The sequence below is a fragment of the Poecile atricapillus genome, chromosome 4 (genome assembly GCF_030490865.1).
Source record: "Poecile atricapillus isolate bPoeAtr1 chromosome 4, bPoeAtr1.hap1, whole genome shotgun sequence".
Taxonomy (NCBI): Eukaryota; Metazoa; Chordata; class Aves; order Passeriformes; family Paridae; genus Poecile; species Poecile atricapillus.
The window spans coordinates 38,968,790-38,989,834 of NC_081252.1; the positions used below are offsets into that span (position 1 = coordinate 38,968,790).

The window sequence follows — 21,045 nt, forward strand, 5'->3', positions numbered from 1 at the left end:
CAGGTAAATCTAAGTACCGACAGTCATTCATTGAAAATGTCTTAAAATTGTGCCCTCTGAGGTCACTGAGATGCTTTTTAAGAAGCAAGAAAAATAAAAAGCTCAAAATCTTCACACTAATTTTCTCACTGACTTAAGAGTCAAAACACACTTAACATACAAGGAATTTTGGAATCATTTAACATACAATTATTATTCACTATACATATGATCTCTAGCTATGGCTAAAGGCTTTTGTGCCCAATTAAAAATTTTACTTTTTACTTACTTCATATCTATTTCAATTCTATCACATCATAATTTTAGCATACTGCCACCAGCGGCACTAACAATGCCCACTATATTGAGCATTTAAAGCAATTTTACCTTTGAGAAATTCAGGAGGAAAAAACCCATCCTTCATGCTGATTTGGAAGCACCAGTAGTAAAGTAATTCTAAATGTAGCTGAACTTCTTGAATCAGAAATGCATGGTAGCCCTGGTAGTTTTTTTATTCCCTCTTCATTTTCTACTGGCCTTTTGCAATAGACTCAAATAACTATTTTTCTTCTTCTGGCATGGCCTGCACTAGAGTATAGATGACTTACAGCTCTTCAGCCTGTAGCTGGGTAGATAGTGCCCACTTCCCACAAACAAGAGCTGAAGAGTCTACAGCCCCACATACAGAGAATAAAAGGCCGGTGTGTTTTGGGAAGTACTCAAGACACTGAAATACTGGGTAGGGAGTTTTGCTGTTATTTTAATTGACTGTCCTATTGTAAGGGGATTTTTTTGGTTTTGAAGAAAAAACAACTTTTAAAAGGATCCTCAAAGTAACCATTTCATCTACAGAGGATTTCATACTGTGAATACCAGTGAACTAGTCTTCTGCAGTTCAGGATTAGTTTCAGGCAGCTGTGAAGAGGCAGGATTTCAGACACTTGCTATTTTTCAGAGATACCTATGGGCTACCTGCAGTGGATCCCTGTGGAATAGCAGTCATTGGGAAACGAAAATCATAGTTCATGTATGTGATCAAAGCTGCACTATCTAGCATCTTAACAGTCAAGTCTTTGCCAGTCTAGCAAAAGACAGTAAGAATATAAACACAATTGGGTAAGAGAGAAAAAAATTTGATGCTGCCCAACCAACGGTAAAAACAGCTTCCTGCAGAAGAGTGTTATAGGATACATACACTTCCTGCTGCAAAAAATATGTCTAAAATTAGTTTCAGAGACTAGCATTTAAATTAAGATCTCTCACAAATAATTGTCATGGAAAGCACATTGAATTTCAACAAGAGCAAGTGTGAGGTGAGGATTCCATTAATAAACCTTATCATGAAATCTACTATGATTAAGTCTACACTCACAAAGGCTACTGCTTATTAACAGATCTTTCTCATCTCAGCAACATATTAGCTTAAGAGATAGATGAACAGCTTATTTTTACTGTTAAAATGCTGGAGGCTAAATTTAGTTTTTGACAGTGACAGCAGCCCTGATGTGCCTTGGTGGCACATTTCATTGCAATGTTATCATTACAAACTGGAAAATCCAAACACTGAAAGCAAACACAGGAGAACGCTGGTGGATATGCTTCACATTTAACAGTCTTGTCTATTCAAGGATGATTCACTTCAGAGAAGCTTCCAGCACAATGTCACTTGGAATAAGACCTTCTCCTAATTTTGCCAGCCTTGGACTAAGCAACATCCAAAGCAGAGTAGTGATGTAAGCTAGACTCCAGTGTTTTGGGTTCCACCTCCAGTCAAGAACAGGCTGGGCCATACACTGGTAATAACCTTGGCAGCGCTCTCCTCTGCTTCCAGCGCTGCCAATACTAATGAAACAAAACTAGACACAAGAGGTTTCTTAGAGACTTCGTGTTAACGCTGCCTGGCTGGAATTATCTCTAATGCTTGTACTAATTATCCCTGAGTAGATTAGACCAGAGAGCGCCAAGCCAGTCCAGCAGTCCTTTCTGTGCATACTCTGCTGGGTGACCGCAATTCCAACCTTAAAATTATATTAAATGGTTCACACCAACAGAAACTGAAACAAAGCCATGAGTTTAAAAATTGTTATAGCTACATTAAGACAATCATCGCTGATGCACCCTGATTACAAGAGATTAAAAATACATAAACTCAAGCAATACATAAAAGTAATCCACATAAATAAGAAATAAGCAAGTGATAAATTAAAAAGTAGAACGCAAGCAGTAAAATACACCCGTGAAAACCCTAGTTTTCCATTTTATTTGAAATACTGCACAGAGAAATGGAGAACGTGCAAAGGGAACAAAGGGATGGTTTCTACACACCAGTGGTTCAGCTTTCTAGTGCCAACATTTTATATGGCCCATTACAGGCCCTTTTATTCCCTCATCTGCATGCATCAAGTAGAACAGTTATTCTTCACCTAGAGCCATGATGAGCATGTACTTGTACTTCTCAATAATACTATTTTTTTTTTTGCATGGCCTTAGTTCTCTCTCCTTGGAGGTAGTAGAATAGACTGAGGTTCTATTCTACTTTTTCAAAAAAGAAGTAAAGTAATATTACACTGTTCAGTGACTCTTCTCAAATACAGATTTACTACTAAGCTTTCAAACACTGTGCAGCAACATAAAACACACAAAATTTAATCTTTTTTTTTTTCTTTTTCTACCACCCAGAAAGAACATACTTGAATAGGAAAAAGGCAAATACAGTGTGCAAGGTCATACAAAAAAACTGAAGTCCACATACATCTCAATGTACTTTGATTTTAGCATTTTTAAGGGAATAAAGTAAACTAAGATCACTGCTTTTGTTATATTTTCCTTCAAATTCAATAGCAGTCATATAATCCACACAGAATCACAGAGACACAGCATACCTGAAACGTAATATTCTAAATTACGTATGCTTCTAATGCTGCCATTTTAAAAACAGTTTGTTAAAAAAATCCCTTAATTTATGATTTGCCAAATATTAGTTTCTTTCAAAACAATAATGCTCCAACATCTGAAAGCTTATCCCAAGAGATACTATTTTCTCATTAAAAACAGAAGTCAGAAACAAACAATTTTCTCCTTAATTAATCTCATCTTTACATGAGGAAAATGAGAAGAGAAATATCACAGCTAAGCCAACACAAACAACAAATGTTATGTTCCCCATCTGACAGTCAAAAAGTAGAGGAAAACCACACTTTGAGCCATGGTAAATTAAGTGCTTTCTAGACAAAATATGCACTCAGAATTATTTTATCTCATCAAATTATTCACTGTGGATACAACCAAGGAGATTAAAAAAAAAAAAAGAAAAAAGGTTCTATTTCCATAAAAAGCATCATTCATACCTGAAATACATGATCCAACACGGCATGAGATCTAACCACCAAACCACAGACGTCTTGGCATAGATTTCCCCTAACCTCTACTGGAGCACTGAAAGTGATGACAAAACAGTTCTCTGGCTCAACGACCCCAGCACTCGCCTGGGATGTGAACAGTTGGGTTTTAATCCTTTTTCCAGTGAATATTTTATTTTCACAGAGCAGAACAACTTCAGTTGTTCCCCTTTAGAAAGGGGGCCAAAAGTCTACATGATTAAGCCACTACAATCACTGGTACCAATCTTCACAGCACATTAAATACTGAACCAAAGGCTGACTTAACTTAATTAAGGTGATTCACTTAAGTCAGACTTAATGCATACTGACAAAATGACAAAACAGAGAAAACACGGGACTTCTATATCCAGTACAATTTTTTCCAATGCTTTTTGAAAACACTGCATGCAAAGACAAAAAAAAAAAATAAACTACAAAATATCTGTTAGCCCTCAATCTAAACAGCTAGCCAACATTCCTAGGTCCATGCTGACTCACCTTCATCAGAAAGACAAAATGAAATTCAAAATAGCATTTACCAACAGTAAAATCACTATTTTATCTGAAACTAACATGACCAAGAAACAGCACCCTTTGCAATTTGTTGGTGCTATCAGAAATGACTGTGCTCCCTACAGTGTCATCTGTTGCCTTGATGGCTCATGCAAAAGCTCTGATGCATTTCTTCCTTCTTGTTAACGCTCTCTCAAAAATTCCATTTTTCTTCAGGCATGCACCAGTGACCCAGCTCAGCTGTTTATGGTCAGTTTTATCAGTCTTCATAGAGTAGTCTTCTCTGTTCCAGACTTATTCTGCTGATCAGTGCCCTTAGCAGCAGCTTTATTGCTTCAGCTACCAAATGAACACTACGACCAATGTCCCTCTAATGAAGGATATCTACTGCACTTACTGATTTTTACCAGATCTGTTTTTATGGAAGTCATTAACACTCCTCTGTATTCCAACAGAGTATTTTCCAATGTATATTTTAATAGCAAAGTTCAAAACTGCAATTTTATTTCTATAGCTACAAGATCTTGAAAAATATAAACATTGTGAGTGTTTATGTAAGACCATTTTGGACAGATTTCATCCATTAAATTTTATATGCTGAACAGACGAAAGAATCTGCAAAAATATATTCTTGTTTCAAAACACAGAACAAATCAAATGCTATTTCATTTTGACCAAATACCACTACTAAGACATTCAAATTCATTTATCCTATAAAAATCAACTACCTTCTCCAAAAACAAAGCACAGTCTGGCATCTAACGGTATGTATAATTGCAATCCACACCCAAAACCAGAGTTCTGTGGCACTGACAAAGCCCCAACAATCTGGTGCCAAGTTTGGTCTTCTTTTGCAAAAGCGAAGGGTTTTCCTTAAGTTAAAAAACCATACTCTCACAGAAATTTCACTGCCTCTACCTCTTTCCCAAAAACTAAACATGTGGAAAGAATATGAATCTCAGCTTTTAAACATATTTATGCATTCAAGTCTAGGAAACTAGTGCATAACTTGATTTTGGTTTATATGAAATCTTAAAAATTTTTACTAAAGTTCTAGCTTTGAACACCAGAGGTACTTGACTTCTCAAGAATCAGATACTGCTCCCAGGAAGATGCGGGGTGCTAACCCTGCAGTGCAAATAGCTATAGTTAGAAGAGAGAGCATGATGATTTCCTAAACAAAACTGCAGCCAGTGTCCAGATCTGAGGATCACACAACAGAAGTTACCTGTTTAAGCACAAAGAGGATTTCTCCAACATCCCAAGGTATCTTACGCATACCAAAACTTACTAATTCCTGAAAGCAACAACTTTAAGGTTTGCTTGAAACACACAATGTGAAATACTGGAATACTTTGTTTTCATATACTTTTGAGACTAGGCTGTGGTTGCTGCATGCTGGGCTAAAAGGTTTTTCGAGCTGTAAGACATGCCTAACTACAATGATAGAGCTAGTGTGTGGTTTGATTCAGATAAATTACCTTGAACTTCAATCTGGCTATGCGCAACTGGGCTCCAATCTGACTGTATCTAAGTGAAGCAGCACTGAAATCCCTTGTAAGAAGACAGAAAATTTCTTACAGTCAGAGGTTTCTTCCAGGGACTGTACCTCTGAATATTTTAAGTCCATATCTTCTATGACTGCAAGTACAAAACTATCTCTGAAATAATTTTATTTCTTTTTTAACCATTTCTAATATAAGCTCTTACTTGCGAACTGAGCAGTACACTACAGACAAAAATATACACCCACCTAGGCAACCACAGCCTACAAACCCCAAGAAAATGGGCACAAACTTCATCAACCAATCTCAGTAACTCGTGTAACTCCCAGCAACATCAAAAAATAAGGAATTGTGTGGTAGAGCCTAACTGCAGACATTTCAAAATCTCTAAAAGGAATAAGAATGCCACATTACATAAAGTTTTACTCAGAGAATATTTTTTAAATGGCACCTTTTATGTAAAATTCCAATTGCTGCAGGGAAAAAAAAGGAACAAACACCTCCTGACAGTTGAGCTGGTTTAACTCATACCCCCATCTTCCTTGGATTCTTTCAGTGCAAACTCAGAAAATCTGAAACAATATTATACTTTAAAAAAAGTCTCCCTACCAAACACTACTAAAGCAATTATGAATATTCCTTATTTAATTAAGACATAGTATTCAATATTGTATTTTTAAATAGAAAACCCACACCACCTGTGTATGGAGTGCAGAAGATAATCAGTTTCTCTTCCATGCCATTCAAAATAAATTTTGATGCCTTTCATTTCATTCCATTAAATGGTAGGGTGATAAAAAACAAACAGGAAAGCATAAATGACATCAGTTCCTTGTTGCAAGCAACACAATTCTGAACTGAATATATGAAAAAGTACCATTTCCTGAGAAAAGAGCATAAACCACAGCAGGAGCTGAAATCAGAAATAAGCTTATCTTGACCCTTATGTTTATTTCTGGGTTCAGAGGTTTCAGTACAAGAAGATAAACATTTATTGAAATTTTAAACTACTTTGGGAACCCATGTCCAGAAACAGCCCACTAGTTATTCTATTTGTCCACTGAAAAACCAATTCCCTTATTAGTTAAAATACAAGTAAATAAAATCCCCCTTACAGAACAAAACCAATATATTTTGAAACCATAGTTCTGTAACGATAGTTCTTTTAATGGTATTACAGAAAGGTGAGCTGCTCCAACAGATTGAAAAGATACTGAAAATATTCCACTGTTTTTCTTGCAGAACATGTACCATAAAACCCATTCTTATCATCACAACAGAATTCAAAATAATAGATTGCAACCATGCTCTGTAATGGTAGCATGTTGTTTAAATCCTTATTTTCAGTTATTACTAACTGAAGGAATAGACAAAAGTCTGAGGAAACATGGAAGCAAGATGAAAGAAAATGCCATCAAATCAAAACAGCCACAGATGATGTTTATTTTTCCTTCTTTCTTTGAGAATCTTTTTCAATTTCCCAGCAATTCCTAGGACAATAGCCCCCCTTTTCCTATATTCATTTTGAGTTCATTTAATGAAATACAGAAATTGTAGCTTTACTGGTTCCATAAGAACAATGAGAATACATTATTAGTAATAAAACAGGCATTTTCAGAATCTTGTGAAGAATCTGTAAGTGCTTCAGAAATATGCCAGAAATAATCCTCAAAGTTCTGAATGGAAGTTCTTCAACCATTTTGGAACTGTACTAGTCTAAATGTCACAAAATACATGACACACTATTACAAAATAAACAATGAAAAATAAAATAAGCAGTACTGAAATACACACATACTGAAGGAAATGAGATGGCAGGTGAGTCAACACGCTTACATTTCTTCCTCACCTCTTGTCTAGCCAACACCTCCATAGCAACTTTCCAATTCTGATGCTCTCCAAAATATCATGATGCTCTCCTCAAACATCAAGCTACCTCTTCAGCTCACTTCTGCAGCACTTCCCCTCACCAAGACTTGAATTCAATTCCAGTGAGCCAAAAGTCATTTGCTTGATCCCATCTCCTCTGTAGTATTTTATTTAATTGGTCTACTGATATGTTCCAAGCCTACTATCACATTTTCTTTTCTTTCAACACCACTGTCCCTCTTCCTCCCTTATTACTTGACCATTCAGGTCTTTATCACCCACCAGTACTGAAATTTCTCTGCTTTTCAGCCATCTCCTTCCAGAGGCCTTCTCCACCCTTTCCATGAGACAAGTGATTGCTTTCATGTCTCAAGGCTAGATGTGTGCTCAGCTCTTCTGCTACCCTCTCCAAACATAGGGTCACCCTTTCCATCTCCTGGACCTGGTTTGAATCCTACATCAGAACAAGTTCCCCAGGGACACCGTCCCTGGAAGTGTTCATAAAACAAGCAGAAGTGGCACTTCATGATATGGTTTAGTGGTAATAGTGATATTCAGTCAAAAGTTTGACTTGATGATCTCCTCTAACATTAATGATTCTATGATCCACTTCCTCTTTTCCTACTCTGGTGCTGTGTGAACATGTCTGGCAGGAAACCTCCGGTTAGGCTGAATTCCTCCATTACATACGGCTTTTTTTTTTAGTTCCTTCAACACCACTACCTCAGGAGTTATGCCCAGGAGACAGTCACAGCTTAAGCTCAGTAGTGTTAGAAGAGCCAAAACTGAACAGAAGCAATATACAGAATGCAGTGGCAGCCAAGGCCACATTATTGGCATAATATTCTTTGTGGTCTTGAAATTCTGGTCCATAGACTCCTGATTGCCTGAAAGATTTGCAAAAATAGTTTGTGAAACAACCATGAAATATGAATCAGCATATGCACAATAGCAAGGAAACAAACTGTTATTTTTATCTAACTCATTCTATATTTAAAATTTAACCTAATTTTATTGGGTTGCAAACCAGGAATTAATGCATTTTTGAAAAAAATCTTTATTTACTCTTCCTCCTCCCAAAGAAAGAGATAGTCATTTCAACTTGTTCCTCAAGTTGTAAGTACTGTGGTACTGCATACAGTGAATGGAAATTCAGATCAGAATTTCTCAACTTTAGGATCTGTCTTCTGAAAGATTATCTATTCGTCTGCTTATTGACTATCCCTGCCCTGCTTAGCCCCAAAACCTAAGAGGATTACAGAACCTGGTAGCAAGGCTGAAGGCTTGTTAACTTAATAAGGCTGTGGATTTAAAACTGTGTTAAATTAAACAGGTTTTGAAAACGGCTTAAGCCTGCTAGTGTGGATAAGATTTAAGAATCTCCTCTCTTTATCTACCTCATAAGAAAGACCATGTGAGAGAGAAGGGCACTGGCACACATGAACAAGTGAAGGTCCATGAGACATGGATTCTCCTTTAGCAAGCTCTCAGCTTCAGAATAAAAGCTTCTTCACTACTCAGAGGCACATTACCACAGTGAGTGAACTCTACTGGATTTTTTTTAAATAAGCTGCTATAACAGCTATGCCCCATATATGCCAACTCAGATTGTCATCTGATGATCTTTGACTATTTTTCATTTTAACACTTTTCAGAGTCAGAAGTGCTTCATTCTTACTCTTTTAATATAAATAAAATAAAGACTATAACCTAAAGGGCTAAGATAGCACACACACACAAAAAAAAAAATTGAAGAGGCATGTTTCAAATTATGCAGTATTGATGTTCTGCCACCTCTGTGCATTCCCTCTCTTGAGTTCAGCAGCTTGAAAGTCTTGTGGAAATGCGTACTTTTGTCTTTAATCAGAGCTTTCAAAAGCTTGTCTTGTAGAACTGTGGTTCACACAAGGTAAAACGGTGGTTCAGTTCTTTAAAAAGCTTTCAATGCACATGTATATTTTGAAAGCTTAGACACTGAAAAGAGGAAATCAAGAGAGGCAATGTGCAGATCTTTCCTTTATAAGAAAAGGAAAGCAGAGTTACCTCATCTTTCTGCAACACCAATGCCATGAAATAAAATCAGTTTTAATAACAAAGAAATGCTAAAGACTAAGGTGCACTTCAGGTGTTACAAAGTCCAACAGGACACTTGATGCCAGGCTTACCTTCTGAACAGCACTGGCAGCAGTCCTGCAGAGAAGAGAATGCTATCTATATTAATATTTAAACAACACTGAAATGCTTACCTTTGATCAAAATGCATTTATGATTAATAGTCTACTTCCCAGCTAGAAACTATAAAACTACACTTCGCACATTTACAGAATATAAAAATGGACTATCTATATTTGACTCAGAAAAATCAAGATAGAAAGAACAGTTAAAACACCAGAACAGAGCTTTTAGTTCAATTAAAAGCAAACAAACAAACAAAAACCCAAACAGAAATTCACACCATGTTCAAAAATTAGATGTGGAAGGCCAAGCATATCAGCAATATTTCAAACACAATTACTGTGTGAGAGGGATGGCACACAAGAGAATCTTGTCCTCATTTGCAGGAGATCAGACACATCCTTGCAGGTTCTGGCTTTTTAATACTTGAAAATTTAAGTGTTTATGCTGGGTGGGAAGGGGGAGGGAGGGGGCAGAGGGGATTAATCAAGAACCAAATAAGATAGGAACAAAGACCTAGACAAGAAATTACTTAAAATTCTAAAGTGCTTATACTATTACACTACAAAAACTTGACTTTGGACAAAAAACCACATACTCGAGTGCCACAAGTCTAAAATGAGAGTCACAGTCCAAAGCTTCTAAGCGTACAGCGGATTGTTCATATGCACCACAGTTGACCTTCGTGTACCTAGCAGGCTCAGATTCTGAGATACTTTGGCAACAGTGTCTGTAAATTAAACATTGACTTCTATGTTTCACTTCTCCTTCAAGTGGAGAACCCAAACCTGTAGGTTTCCCAGAAATATTGAATGACATTCTAAAAATGTGTATACAAGCACCACAGACTTCAAAATACTGAGCTTGGATTTCTCTCTTTGGAGTGATTTCCCTTATCTCCAGGGCATCTTTCTAAGTCCCAACAATTTTCTGACATTTTAGAGGATGCAAATATGAAAGCAGACTTAACCAACTGCCTCTGTGCTGACCAGCTTGGGTTCTGCATACAAACTACATGGCAACTCTGGCAATATCCATGGGAAAGGGATAAGTGGCATGCTCAGTGCAGCAAAGCTCTCTAAGCAGGATGAGCCCCAGTTTTCAGTCTGACAGTCAGAGGACAGTACTGTCATTTTCCCCTCTATACCTAAGAAAGATAAGGAGTGCAGAAAAGAGCACTTGGATGTATAACTCTCCCACCTCAGGGCCACTTGCTTTCTAAAATTAATCCAGCTCACCTCAAAGCAGCAACTCTCAGTCCAAAAAAAAACTGCTCTCCAAAAAGTCTCTGATTTAGTGATGTGAAAATAAAAGTAAAGGATTTGATATAGTTCAGCTGACCCAAGAATTCACTGCTGATTTTCCAAGACAAGTTCTTCTGTCTAACACAGAGGGATCTGACAGGAAATGAGGTTTAACAGATGCACACTTTTCCTCTGTGAAAGCAGTAACGAGGTGTATGGATGATCAGGGCTGACCAGTGATATTTCAGCTTTAATTACTGAGAAACATTCTTGCCCACACTAGGATGTGAATATAGCCAGTGATTTAAAGGAGAAGAAGAAAAAGAAAAAGCAAAAAGGAAGAATAACCCCAGGAGGCTAGACAATACATTAATATTAACTTACATTTTATGCTCTTCATGTATTTGGCAGATCTTAGTCATAAATACTACAAGACTGTACGTAGTCCATATACCTCAATAAAATTTTTTCTTTCATACTGTTTATTTTTTGTTCCTTATGTCTGATACAGTCATGGACAAATGGGACACAAGAGGTAAGAAAACTAGATGTTTTCTTTTTCTTGGAAGTAGTACAGTAAGATCAGAGGCAGGAGGTTGTTCAAAAGGAGAACAGTGGAGCCAAAGAAAAGACCAAGGAAGGTGTTAAGTGTATCATAAGGAGAAGGCCAAATGCACTACAAGGGGAAGTTCACTGAAAGAAAGACAAACAACTCATCATAACAAGTTTCCAATTTTATTATCACAGCTGCAGTTAAAGGCTTTCTGTTTTCTGCAGTTCCTATCCATGCACTAAACACTGAAATTCCATTAAAAAAACATTTCACTCAGTTGAAGGAGGGGGGAGAAGAAGGATTTCTAGCTGACCCCATCCTAACCAGCTCTTTGTACCATACATGATGCCTGTTAAGCCACTAAATACATTGCAGAAAGCCAGACACTGCACAGAGAGACACAGCAACAGCACTGCTGACTGACTTTGCTAACCAGATCTTGGATCACCTACATAAAGCAATTTTATTGGTACTTGATTTTTTTTGTAATATGAGAAAAAATTCAAGAACTTTTATTCTCTTTTTAAAAAATCTGCTTCCCTTCACAAGCCCATTAAAAGAAAGGGCTTGAGACTTCCTCTTAATGCTGAAGTTTAAATTTTCTGAATGATCAAAGCTTTTGAGTAGAGCAACTCACTGGCCACATTAAAGTGGAGGAAAAAAAGACGCCATTTTATTTCATGTAGGTGGTTTTAAACAAATCTGCATAAATGGAGGAATATTAAACTGGAAAATGAAGGGAAATAGAGACAGCCCTCTCTTCCACATGAAGACACACAAAAAAAAAAAAAAAGACCAAAAACAAAAACAAAAAAAACACCCAACTTGTCAACAAATTTCAAAGGGATTTCAGCATCACATGTAAATAATGGACTTCTTTTTTAGTTTATAGATCATTCAACTTCAAAATCCAATTGTTTTCCAAAAAAAGGGATTACACTAGTTTGACAGCTATTTTATCAAGCAGATTAATGTTAATTGGCAGGTTCAAGATAGCTACGCAGGTTCAAAGTATGGAATTAAACATTTCTGAATTATCAACACAATTTACACTAGATATTCTCTTCTTATTCTTTTCAAAACACACTCAGATCTACACACCAGTGTGCCAGTCAGATGCAGATTTCCCTAGATGAAGGGTGGACTACGACTTCCACAGATGTTTCAAGTGTCTGGCTTTTCCTCACTGGGGTATGAATGTGATTTCCTATTAAACATCCAAACAAAATTAAATCCTCTTAACAATGTGACACTAAGCATTGCACCATCTTTGGGACAGGAAATGGATTATGAACAGTTCTCCAGTAATGTGGAAGTCAATGATTTAGAGTTAACAGCAGGATATACTGACCTCAACTGAGACTGTGGAACCATTGTAAAACAACCATGGATACATCCAGTATTTTAAAAAAGTCAATGTCTGCCCTGGAGAGCATAAAGTCTAAATAGTGAGTCACACAAAGAGAGTACTATCAGTCATATCTGCAGATGGGAAACAGAGGCACAAAGAGCTTTGAGTGACTCTGTGCAAGGTCATAAAGGATGTCTGTAGCAAAGCCAGGAAGAGCCCGGAAGCTCTCAATCCAAGCTCAATGCCTTTGGATACAGAGACAGTTCTTCCTTTTGCTTATCCTCCTTCTCTATCTAATTATTTATCTCTGAAAGGGAACACAATAACACCATGACAGTCAGTCTACTTTCCTTTTATATTTATGATCTCCATTAAATTTTGTCTAGATTCATGTAGGGTACAACAGTGTTACACAGAACTAACTAAAATTGTACTAGCAACTGTAAACATAAAAGCAGAACCTGGTATCTCAGCAAACATGAAATGAAACAAAAGCATATATTTATGATTTTCAAAGCATCACAAAATATTTTCTAATGATCACTCTAGAACATGACTAGGTATCTATCTCCAGATTCTCAAATGTTACTTGGGGAACTTCCCCCACCCCATTCCTTCTTCTTTCCCCAGATTTATATGCTAAGCATGATGCCATATGGTATAGAATAACCTTTTGGTCAGGGGGGGTCAGCTCAAAATCAGGTACCATCAAGCAGTGATTCTCCAGCCTATGATCACAAATAACAGTCACAGAACTAACTGCATTAGCCAATGTTTTTTGCATGTTTTTCTACAACTACTTTTTCCTTTAAAAGGGTATCCTTTACAATCTGGTCTGTTATGACAATGGGAACCTCTTCTTAGAGTACCCCTCCAGCAGACATTTACTGATACATTTCTTTGTATTCTCTTATTCCACTAACTCTTGTTCCAAGATGATTTCAACATCTGTTCCAATCTGCACCTGCTGCTATGCTTGGTGATCCCCATATTTACTTCCAATAATGTAATAAAGTTACTGATCTATGAATGCACATTTTCCATCCTATTGTTATTTTCTAGTCTAAAAGGTCATAGGTTAAGGTTATAGCTTAGCTTATAAAAACTAAACAAAATTTTAGCATTATTTTCCTTGTTAAACAAACATGAAAATAGATGCATGGGTTTACATGACATGGCACCACTGCTAAGCATTAGCAGAAACTCATGAAACTATCTCCTGTTGAGGGCTTTTCTTTCTTCCTCAGTGTAAAAGAATTTATCAGAAACAACTCAGATGCTCAGATACTAGTGGCTCTAGCCCCCTTTAACACCTAAAGGAGTGTTTTCCAATAGCCTATAATGACTCTTTACCCTCTCATTTCAAGTGACTTCACTGAGAATGGTATCTCCAGAGGTTTCTAGGGGCCTTCCAGAATAAAAAACAACCAAAAAGGGAAAAGCTTTAGGACTTTTACATTTCACCGTAATATTTCTTGATAAGATTTTCCACTAACATGCAGTGTAACATACTCACTGATATACAGTGTAACATACTGAAATTACACCATCAGTTCTTACTCAGCTCTATCAGGAAAGGCCAACTTTTCTTTTGTTAATGGAGATCATTTGAATTATCCTCTTAGCTCTTCCTGCAACATTTGGCCCAGAAAACAGCTGAAAACCTTATTACAAAATATTTTCAACAGTGATGAGATTTCAGACTATCTAGACAACTCTCCTCTAGGTTCTGTGGAAAAGATAGCCCTAACTTCAAAAAGCTGGACTATCAACAAACTAGAAGGGGACTTAGCATGTCTTAGGCAAACACGAATTCAAAGGAAAAGTTAAACATGGATCATGTTTAATCTATCTAGGATGGAACAGCTCTCCAACATCTCACAGCTTATACACACAGCTACATTTAAGACTCCTGCAAAAAGCATACCCTTGTAAAACTGCCATTAGGAACTTAGGATAATTCTTGTTTGACACACTCTGTGAAAATGAAAAAATTAATAACATGAGCATAAATATAAAAGAATGAATGCTCTTTTGAAGGAAACAAGGCTCATGTGATCATGCAGTCCCTCCACAGCCCTCAATAACTTCCTCCCGATGACCCAAGCAGACTTGAGAGTAGGCTTTGGCTCTTACAGCTCTTCCAAGCTGTCAACCTAGCTGAAGGTTTTCACTTGAAACAAAAGGAGAAAAGTATTAAATTCACATCCATACCAGAGAGAAAGCTGCAGTGTGTGTATAACTGTTTGTTGTCCCATGCAAGCTGGCTGCCTAGAACAGAACTGCTGGACAAACAACAAGTTTTCCATCAGGTGCAGCAGGATGCCGTCCAGCCAGTACCAGGAAAAGGCACAGGAGGCTTTATACATCAAATCAGCAGGGGAACAAAACAGATTAAGAACTTGCACAGAGAAATTGCTGTTGTTACAGCAGTGAAAGCTTACAGAGGTTACAGAAAGAAACAGGGTTACTCTAGTGGGGGAGATACTAGGCAAAAGATTCGTTAATCCCCACCACCCACCCAGTTCCATTAGTTTTAAGACTCAAGAAACCATTTGTTTGTTTATTGCCATGTGTCACCACATACATACAGAGAATGCAATATACTGTGCAATTACAGGGCTGGCCACTCCACAGTCACTGATACAGTTCAGGAAATCATGCTGCAGTACATGCTATATTAACCTTTTCTGAAAATTATGGCATTCTCTGAAAGGGCATTTATGAGCTTAGTATTACTTCAGGCACATAAGCACAATGTTTATGATTTGACAGCCTTCATCCACATTCACTTCATTTAACATAACAGCAACTTTCATTTACTAGCTCCCCTTTAGCAAAATTAGTTTAGGAAATCTGACTCTGCCACTCATCTAGAAACAGATTTTCCTCTTCAATTCCCAGGGAGGAACTGTATTTGCAAGCATCTTTATGTTAGAGTTAGCAAAACAAATACGGCATTCATTTCAACGCTGTCCATTAAAGTGGCATTTTGCTTTCTAGACTTTTCTTTTTTTTTCCAAACCACTTTTCATAGAGAAAATGGAAAAGTAGTTCATAGCTCCACCTTCTTATCCATCAAAGTTGGCTCATGTTCTTAAAAGTACTGGCTTCCTAGTAAAAAAGGCTCTGGACAATGTGGACAAATGATGAGATCATCATCTTTCCCTGTCTCCCAAAGGAAAGAAGGCACAAGAATGCCTGTGAAAATCCAACTCCAAGAATTGGAATAAGACTTACTGTAAAACACTGAAAACTATCGTTAATATACAATAAGTATCAGTTAATTGCATGAAGAATGCATATGGTCACAGTTTTAATGGCGCATGGTACAGTATAAGCTGAAGGAACCTTCCATATGTTATCACTTTCTACTCTGTGCAACATCTGGAAATGCAAATGTTGCAGAACAGGATATTATAGAACATTTAAAAAAAAGAGCAAATATTCCATATTCAAGTTATTTTGTCTAATAAGGCTTTAAGAAACTCTGAAGTACGGTCCCTCATGTACAGTGCTGCATTGGGAACCTTTTTGGAGGAGAAGTAGTCTCTGAAAATACACAGTTATTTACAAAGGTCAACATAAAAACACATAAACAAATTATAAAGGTTTTTTATTTTAAATTGAAGAGCATTTGCAAATGCAAGGTATCATGATAAACAGCTTAAAGTTCTGGAGAAACCAGACTTGTTTTGATACTGCTGATGCTTCTTTGCAGTATTTTTTAAGGATTCTACATTCTGGAAAGAAAATTCAGCAAAAGCACAAAACCAAACCACTAACAGAAAAACCCCACAGATCACCTTCTCTCCTCACCAGTTAATATATATACAAAACAAAACTCATTAGAAGGAAGTGAGTTGATAATTGTAATTTCTATATTCTAAAGTAAAGAACCTGATGAGATCTCTAGCAAGCAATATCACCTGATGGAAAACCAACTACATTTTAAATCCTTACGTAAACTTAAGAGGTGTATCTAAGATCTTTTGGAGAGATTCCAATCATGTCAAGTACAACTGAGAAAAATCAGTGTTAGGCTTCCTTCACTGGGTAAGTAAACTAAATAATTCAGATACACTTCAAAATAAAGACTAGTCCTGCCAAAAATATGTTCACATCCTCTTCTTGGAACTCCTTAAGACATTTCATAAAAATCAAATAAACTCCACAAGACGGAAACCACATAAACCATTCAGAAACTCCACTTCAAACACAGAAACTCAAACTGGGCAGCAAAATCTTTCAGAGAAGCTGTCCTGCTTTGTCATTAGATAAAAAGAGCAAGGTCTGTCATCTCATAAAATTACGCTTCCTAACACTGGTTCTAGAATGAATAATCATAAACGGGGCACTGAATCTTGATTATAAAGTATGACAGAGTCTACAGGTTGCACAGCTCTTAGGAAGGAATTAAGAGTATATAAAGAAGGCAATGTCTTCCCATTAAGACATTCCCATTAAGATCTTCCAAATCCCCTAGAAAAAATACTTGAGGAAAAACTAATAAAGAAATTATGAGGACTAAGAGTCCTTAGAAGATTGCAGGAATTCAAAAATTTCTTTTTGAAGGAAAGAAAGTAAAAATTTTGGTACTTAGAAGCTAGTGGCAAGACTTCTCTCTCATGTTTAACATTCGTTACGTCTAACTTAAAGGCAATTTACTGATTATAAGACTCATATCAAGAAGTGCATGAGCCAAAATGAACTATCTAGTCTTGCAGGTGACAAACTAAAAACAATTTCAAATGTTCTTCACAAGATCCCTATCCTTAATAATAAATTAACTTAAGCTTTCCATGGAAGTTACCTTGCTCTATTTGACTGTCTTTGAACTGGACAGTTAAGGATTTCTTCTCCTTCCCTCAAAAACTGAGTTTTAATAAGGAAGCATTATGAGTATTCATGTAACATTAAACCAACACTGATAGGAACACTGGCATGCTTTACTAGAAATCTACAGAAACTCTCAAAATTACATTGTTTTGCTGTATTAACTATATGACCGCCCTTATCCCAAAGCAGAGGCCATCAACCGTTTTGAAATGGTGCAGGAAAAGATAGGAATGCAACAAAATACTGTCACCACGTGGTACTTACCCTAACAGGAGGGCTCCGGGCTTGCACCCTTTGCTGCTGTCCAGCTTGGGAGCCCTGCAGGTCCTTTGATCCACAATTAGCTACAGTGTTGATGGGGACCCTTAAAGCGTTTGTGCCAGCAGTCCCACCGCCGGGTTTTCGAGGCCTCTGTTTGATGCCATCCAGTAGTCTAACAAGCAAAATATTACTGGGGAGCTCGTCAACACCGCAGTCCACTAAAGTCCGGCACTCGGGACATCGCAGCTCATTGCGAGAGCTCACAATGCCCAGCAGGCAGCGTTTACAAAACGTGTGTTGGCAAGGCAAGACTTTTGCAGAAGCATCAAGGCGTTCTAAGCAAACAGGACACTCCAACAGATCCAGCAAAGCCGATTCATCCATTTTCCTTGTGTTACTTAATGAAAAAACAAATCTTTTCAGAATTTGTGTGTTTTGAGCACTGCAAGGGTGTCATGTTACATCCATTCCTCTTCTGACCGTGCTCTAAAATTTTTTGAGGGGAAAAAGGCATTAATAAGCTGGAAAAAGTCAGCAAGACCATTTTATATGATGATGTTCATACAAAGAGCAGAATAAGAGATCACTAGACTAATTCAGTAGACATGTTCAATAAATTAAACATAAATACAGCAATAGCAATCTACATTAATGTATCTATATATTTAAAATATTTTAACAAATGCTAGCAGCTAAGGTTTTAAAATTCAAGTCCCCATAAATTTCAGTCTGAGTGATTTTATTTTCTCAAATTATTCCAGAACAAAGATCTATCCTCAGTACAGCAGTATAATAAAGCTTACTTTTCATAGTTCTTAATACATCAGTATTCTCTGAACATTTGAGATGAGCTTTCTTTCACAAGAAGATGGCAAAGGTAACTACGAGGTCCAAAACCACACAGTGTACACCAACAGGGCATAGCAAGGCGAATTACATTTATGCCAACACTAAACCAACAGTGAACTACATTTCTACCCTTTCTATGAAAACTACTGCAGCACATTACACAGCTCAGCCTTGAAAACAGCCTCCAGCTCAACAAGGTTTTAAGCTCACCGCAAGCAGTGACAAGAGGGTTCATTACAGTGCCGCCTTTAAGAAGCGCTTCAAAAACTATCGCGAAGTGATTTACAGCAGGAAGTGCTACTGCCATATCGTTAGGACAACACGAGCGCTGCGTATGCGGCCACAGAGGCAGGGGCGAGCCCCCACAGCCAGCCCCAGCCTCTGCAGAGAGGGGCTGGGAAAGGGAGGGGGAAAAAAACCAAGCACCACTAAATAGTCCTCCTAAAAAAAAAGAAAAATAAATAAATCTGCGAGGAGTCACACCAGGATACTTCACGGGCAGAAAAAGGCTTGCTGACCTCGGCAGTGCCCAGCGCCGGGCGAAGTTGAGCGCCTCCGCCCAGCCCCCGCAGCCGCCTGCGGGAGCGGCTCCCGGGGCGCTCGTCCCGCACCTACCTGCTCCCGGGCTCCGCGCCCGGGCCGCCTCCCCGATTCACTGCTTTATATTCCCCTGCTCCCCGGGGGAACAGCGACCCGCAGGCGGGCGGACGCCGCGGCGGCGGCGCGGAGGGGTCCCTGCGGGGACACGGGGCGAGCGGGGACGGCTCCCCGGGAGGCGGGGGCGAGCCGGGGGCACGGCGCTGTCACCCCGCCCCAAGGCGCTGGGCAGAGGGAGGGAGGGAGGGGTCGGGCCCGCGGCCCCTCAGCCGCGCCGATGCCCCCTCGGGAGCGCAGGGGTCCCCGGGGAGCTGCAGCGCCGCCCCCTCCCCGTCCTTCACCCGGCACTCACCGTGTGGCCGCGCCGCCCCCGCTTTGTTCCCGTGAGGAGCCGCCGGCCCCACCGGTGCCGCTCCCGCCGCGGCAGCGCCGAGACTCCCGTGCCCTCCCCGCCTCGCCGCGCAGGGGCCGCTGACGCGAGGGGCGGCACCGCCCCGCCCGGCACCGCCCCGCCGAGGGGCCGCGGGCAGGGAGCGGGGGCGGGCCCGGCGGTGCCCAGCGGCAGTACCGCCCCTGACGGGCGGGGACGGGGCGTGGGGCGTCTCGTCCTCCCCGCCATCCCCACCTCGCTAGGTACCTTGGGCGGTGGTGGGACGCTGGGAGAGCACAGGCGGCTTCCTGGGACGGGAGGAGCAGGCGTTTGTCCCCCGCCTTGTGCGTTGGGGGCAGCCCGGACGGGCACCTGGGGCTGCCGCCGTCTGTGTGGGGGCGGCGGCACACGAGGAAGAGGGACGAGGGAGGGAACGAGGGTGGGTGGTCGCTCGCTCGCTTCTCGCAGCGCTGCCCCCGCTCGCTGTCTGTGGTAAGTCGTACCCGGAGCGCCGGCCTGCGGCTGTCAGGCCCTACAGAAGGAGGAGCCGGGGTGCCCGGAGCCCGCTGCCGCCCGCCCAAGGAGACTCCTCATGATGGGCGGGCTTGTGCGGGGCGGGGGACCCTCGCTGAGCCCCCCGGCTGTGCGTCCGCAGCTCCCGTGAGGCCGCGGCGGTTCCCGCTGCGGGGGATCGGGCGGCGCCGTGTCGGGCACGGGCAGGGAAGGAGACGGGGCTGCCGGGTCACGTCCATCGCTGTCCTCGGTGTGGCTGTGCTCCTTCGTGCCCTTGCGGCACGCCCGTGGTGCGGTCGAGTGCAGCGTGTCCATGGGCATGGTTAGCGCTGGACTTGGCAGTGCTGGATTAACAGTTGGACTCGCTGATCTTAGAGGTCTGTTCCAAACGAAAGGATTCTGTGATAGGACTGCTTAATTAAATAAATGATGCCATAAAATCGGTAATTACCTCGCTTCTGACACTCCCTCCCCCCCCCCCCCCCCCCCCGCCCAAGAACCACACACCTGTGTTCTCAGGAGATGATGCACTTTCTTTTGGGGTGTCTCATGTGAGATAGTTCTCTACAAGACTGGGGGAATGAAGGAGGGAAGTAAACCCTAAGATACATAAAAATTACCATAAAACAAGAAGTTAAAGCCTGCTCTTTTTAAATTAAATAAGACCCCTTGTCTATGAGTGAGGAAAAGCTAGACAAAAGTTTAAGTTCCAGTTATTCATCTTGCCAACTGCAACTCAAAAAGGAGGCAATCCAAAAGCTTGTGTGTAGTTCAAGCTTTCAAGCTGACTCTAAGAAGTGGTATGAAACTGAGTCAAGGGAAGTTTAGGTAGGATGTTAGGGAAAGTTTCTTCATGACCCAGAGGGTGGTTGGGCACTGGCTCAGGCTTCCCAGGAAGTCATCACAGCAAAAGACTGACTGAGTTCAAGAAGCATTTGAACAAGGCTCCCAGGCATATGTTGTGATTCTTGGGGCTGTTCTGTGCAGGGTCAGGAGATGAACTTGATGATCCTTGTGGGTCTCTTCCAATGCAGGATATTCTATAAC

At 40.0% G+C, this 21,045-nt stretch overlaps 1 protein-coding gene across 1 annotated transcript in view; it reads right to left on the reverse strand.

Annotated features, from left to right (window-relative positions):
• Nucleotides 1-19,596, reverse strand: part of SH3RF1 (SH3 domain containing ring finger 1) — an 83,685-nt gene extending 64,089 nt beyond the window's left edge. Inside the window, exons 1-2 of the mRNA XM_058838575.1 lie at nucleotides 19,468-19,596; nucleotides 17,673-18,155 (exon numbers count right to left, since the gene is read on the reverse strand). Of these exons, the coding sequence (XP_058694558.1) occupies nucleotides 17,673-18,053 (381 nt within the window). The 5' untranslated portion in view covers nucleotides 18,054-18,155; nucleotides 19,468-19,596. The remainder of the gene's footprint in view (nucleotides 1-17,672; nucleotides 18,156-19,467) is intronic.
• Nucleotides 19,597-21,045: the final 1,449 nt, after the last annotated feature.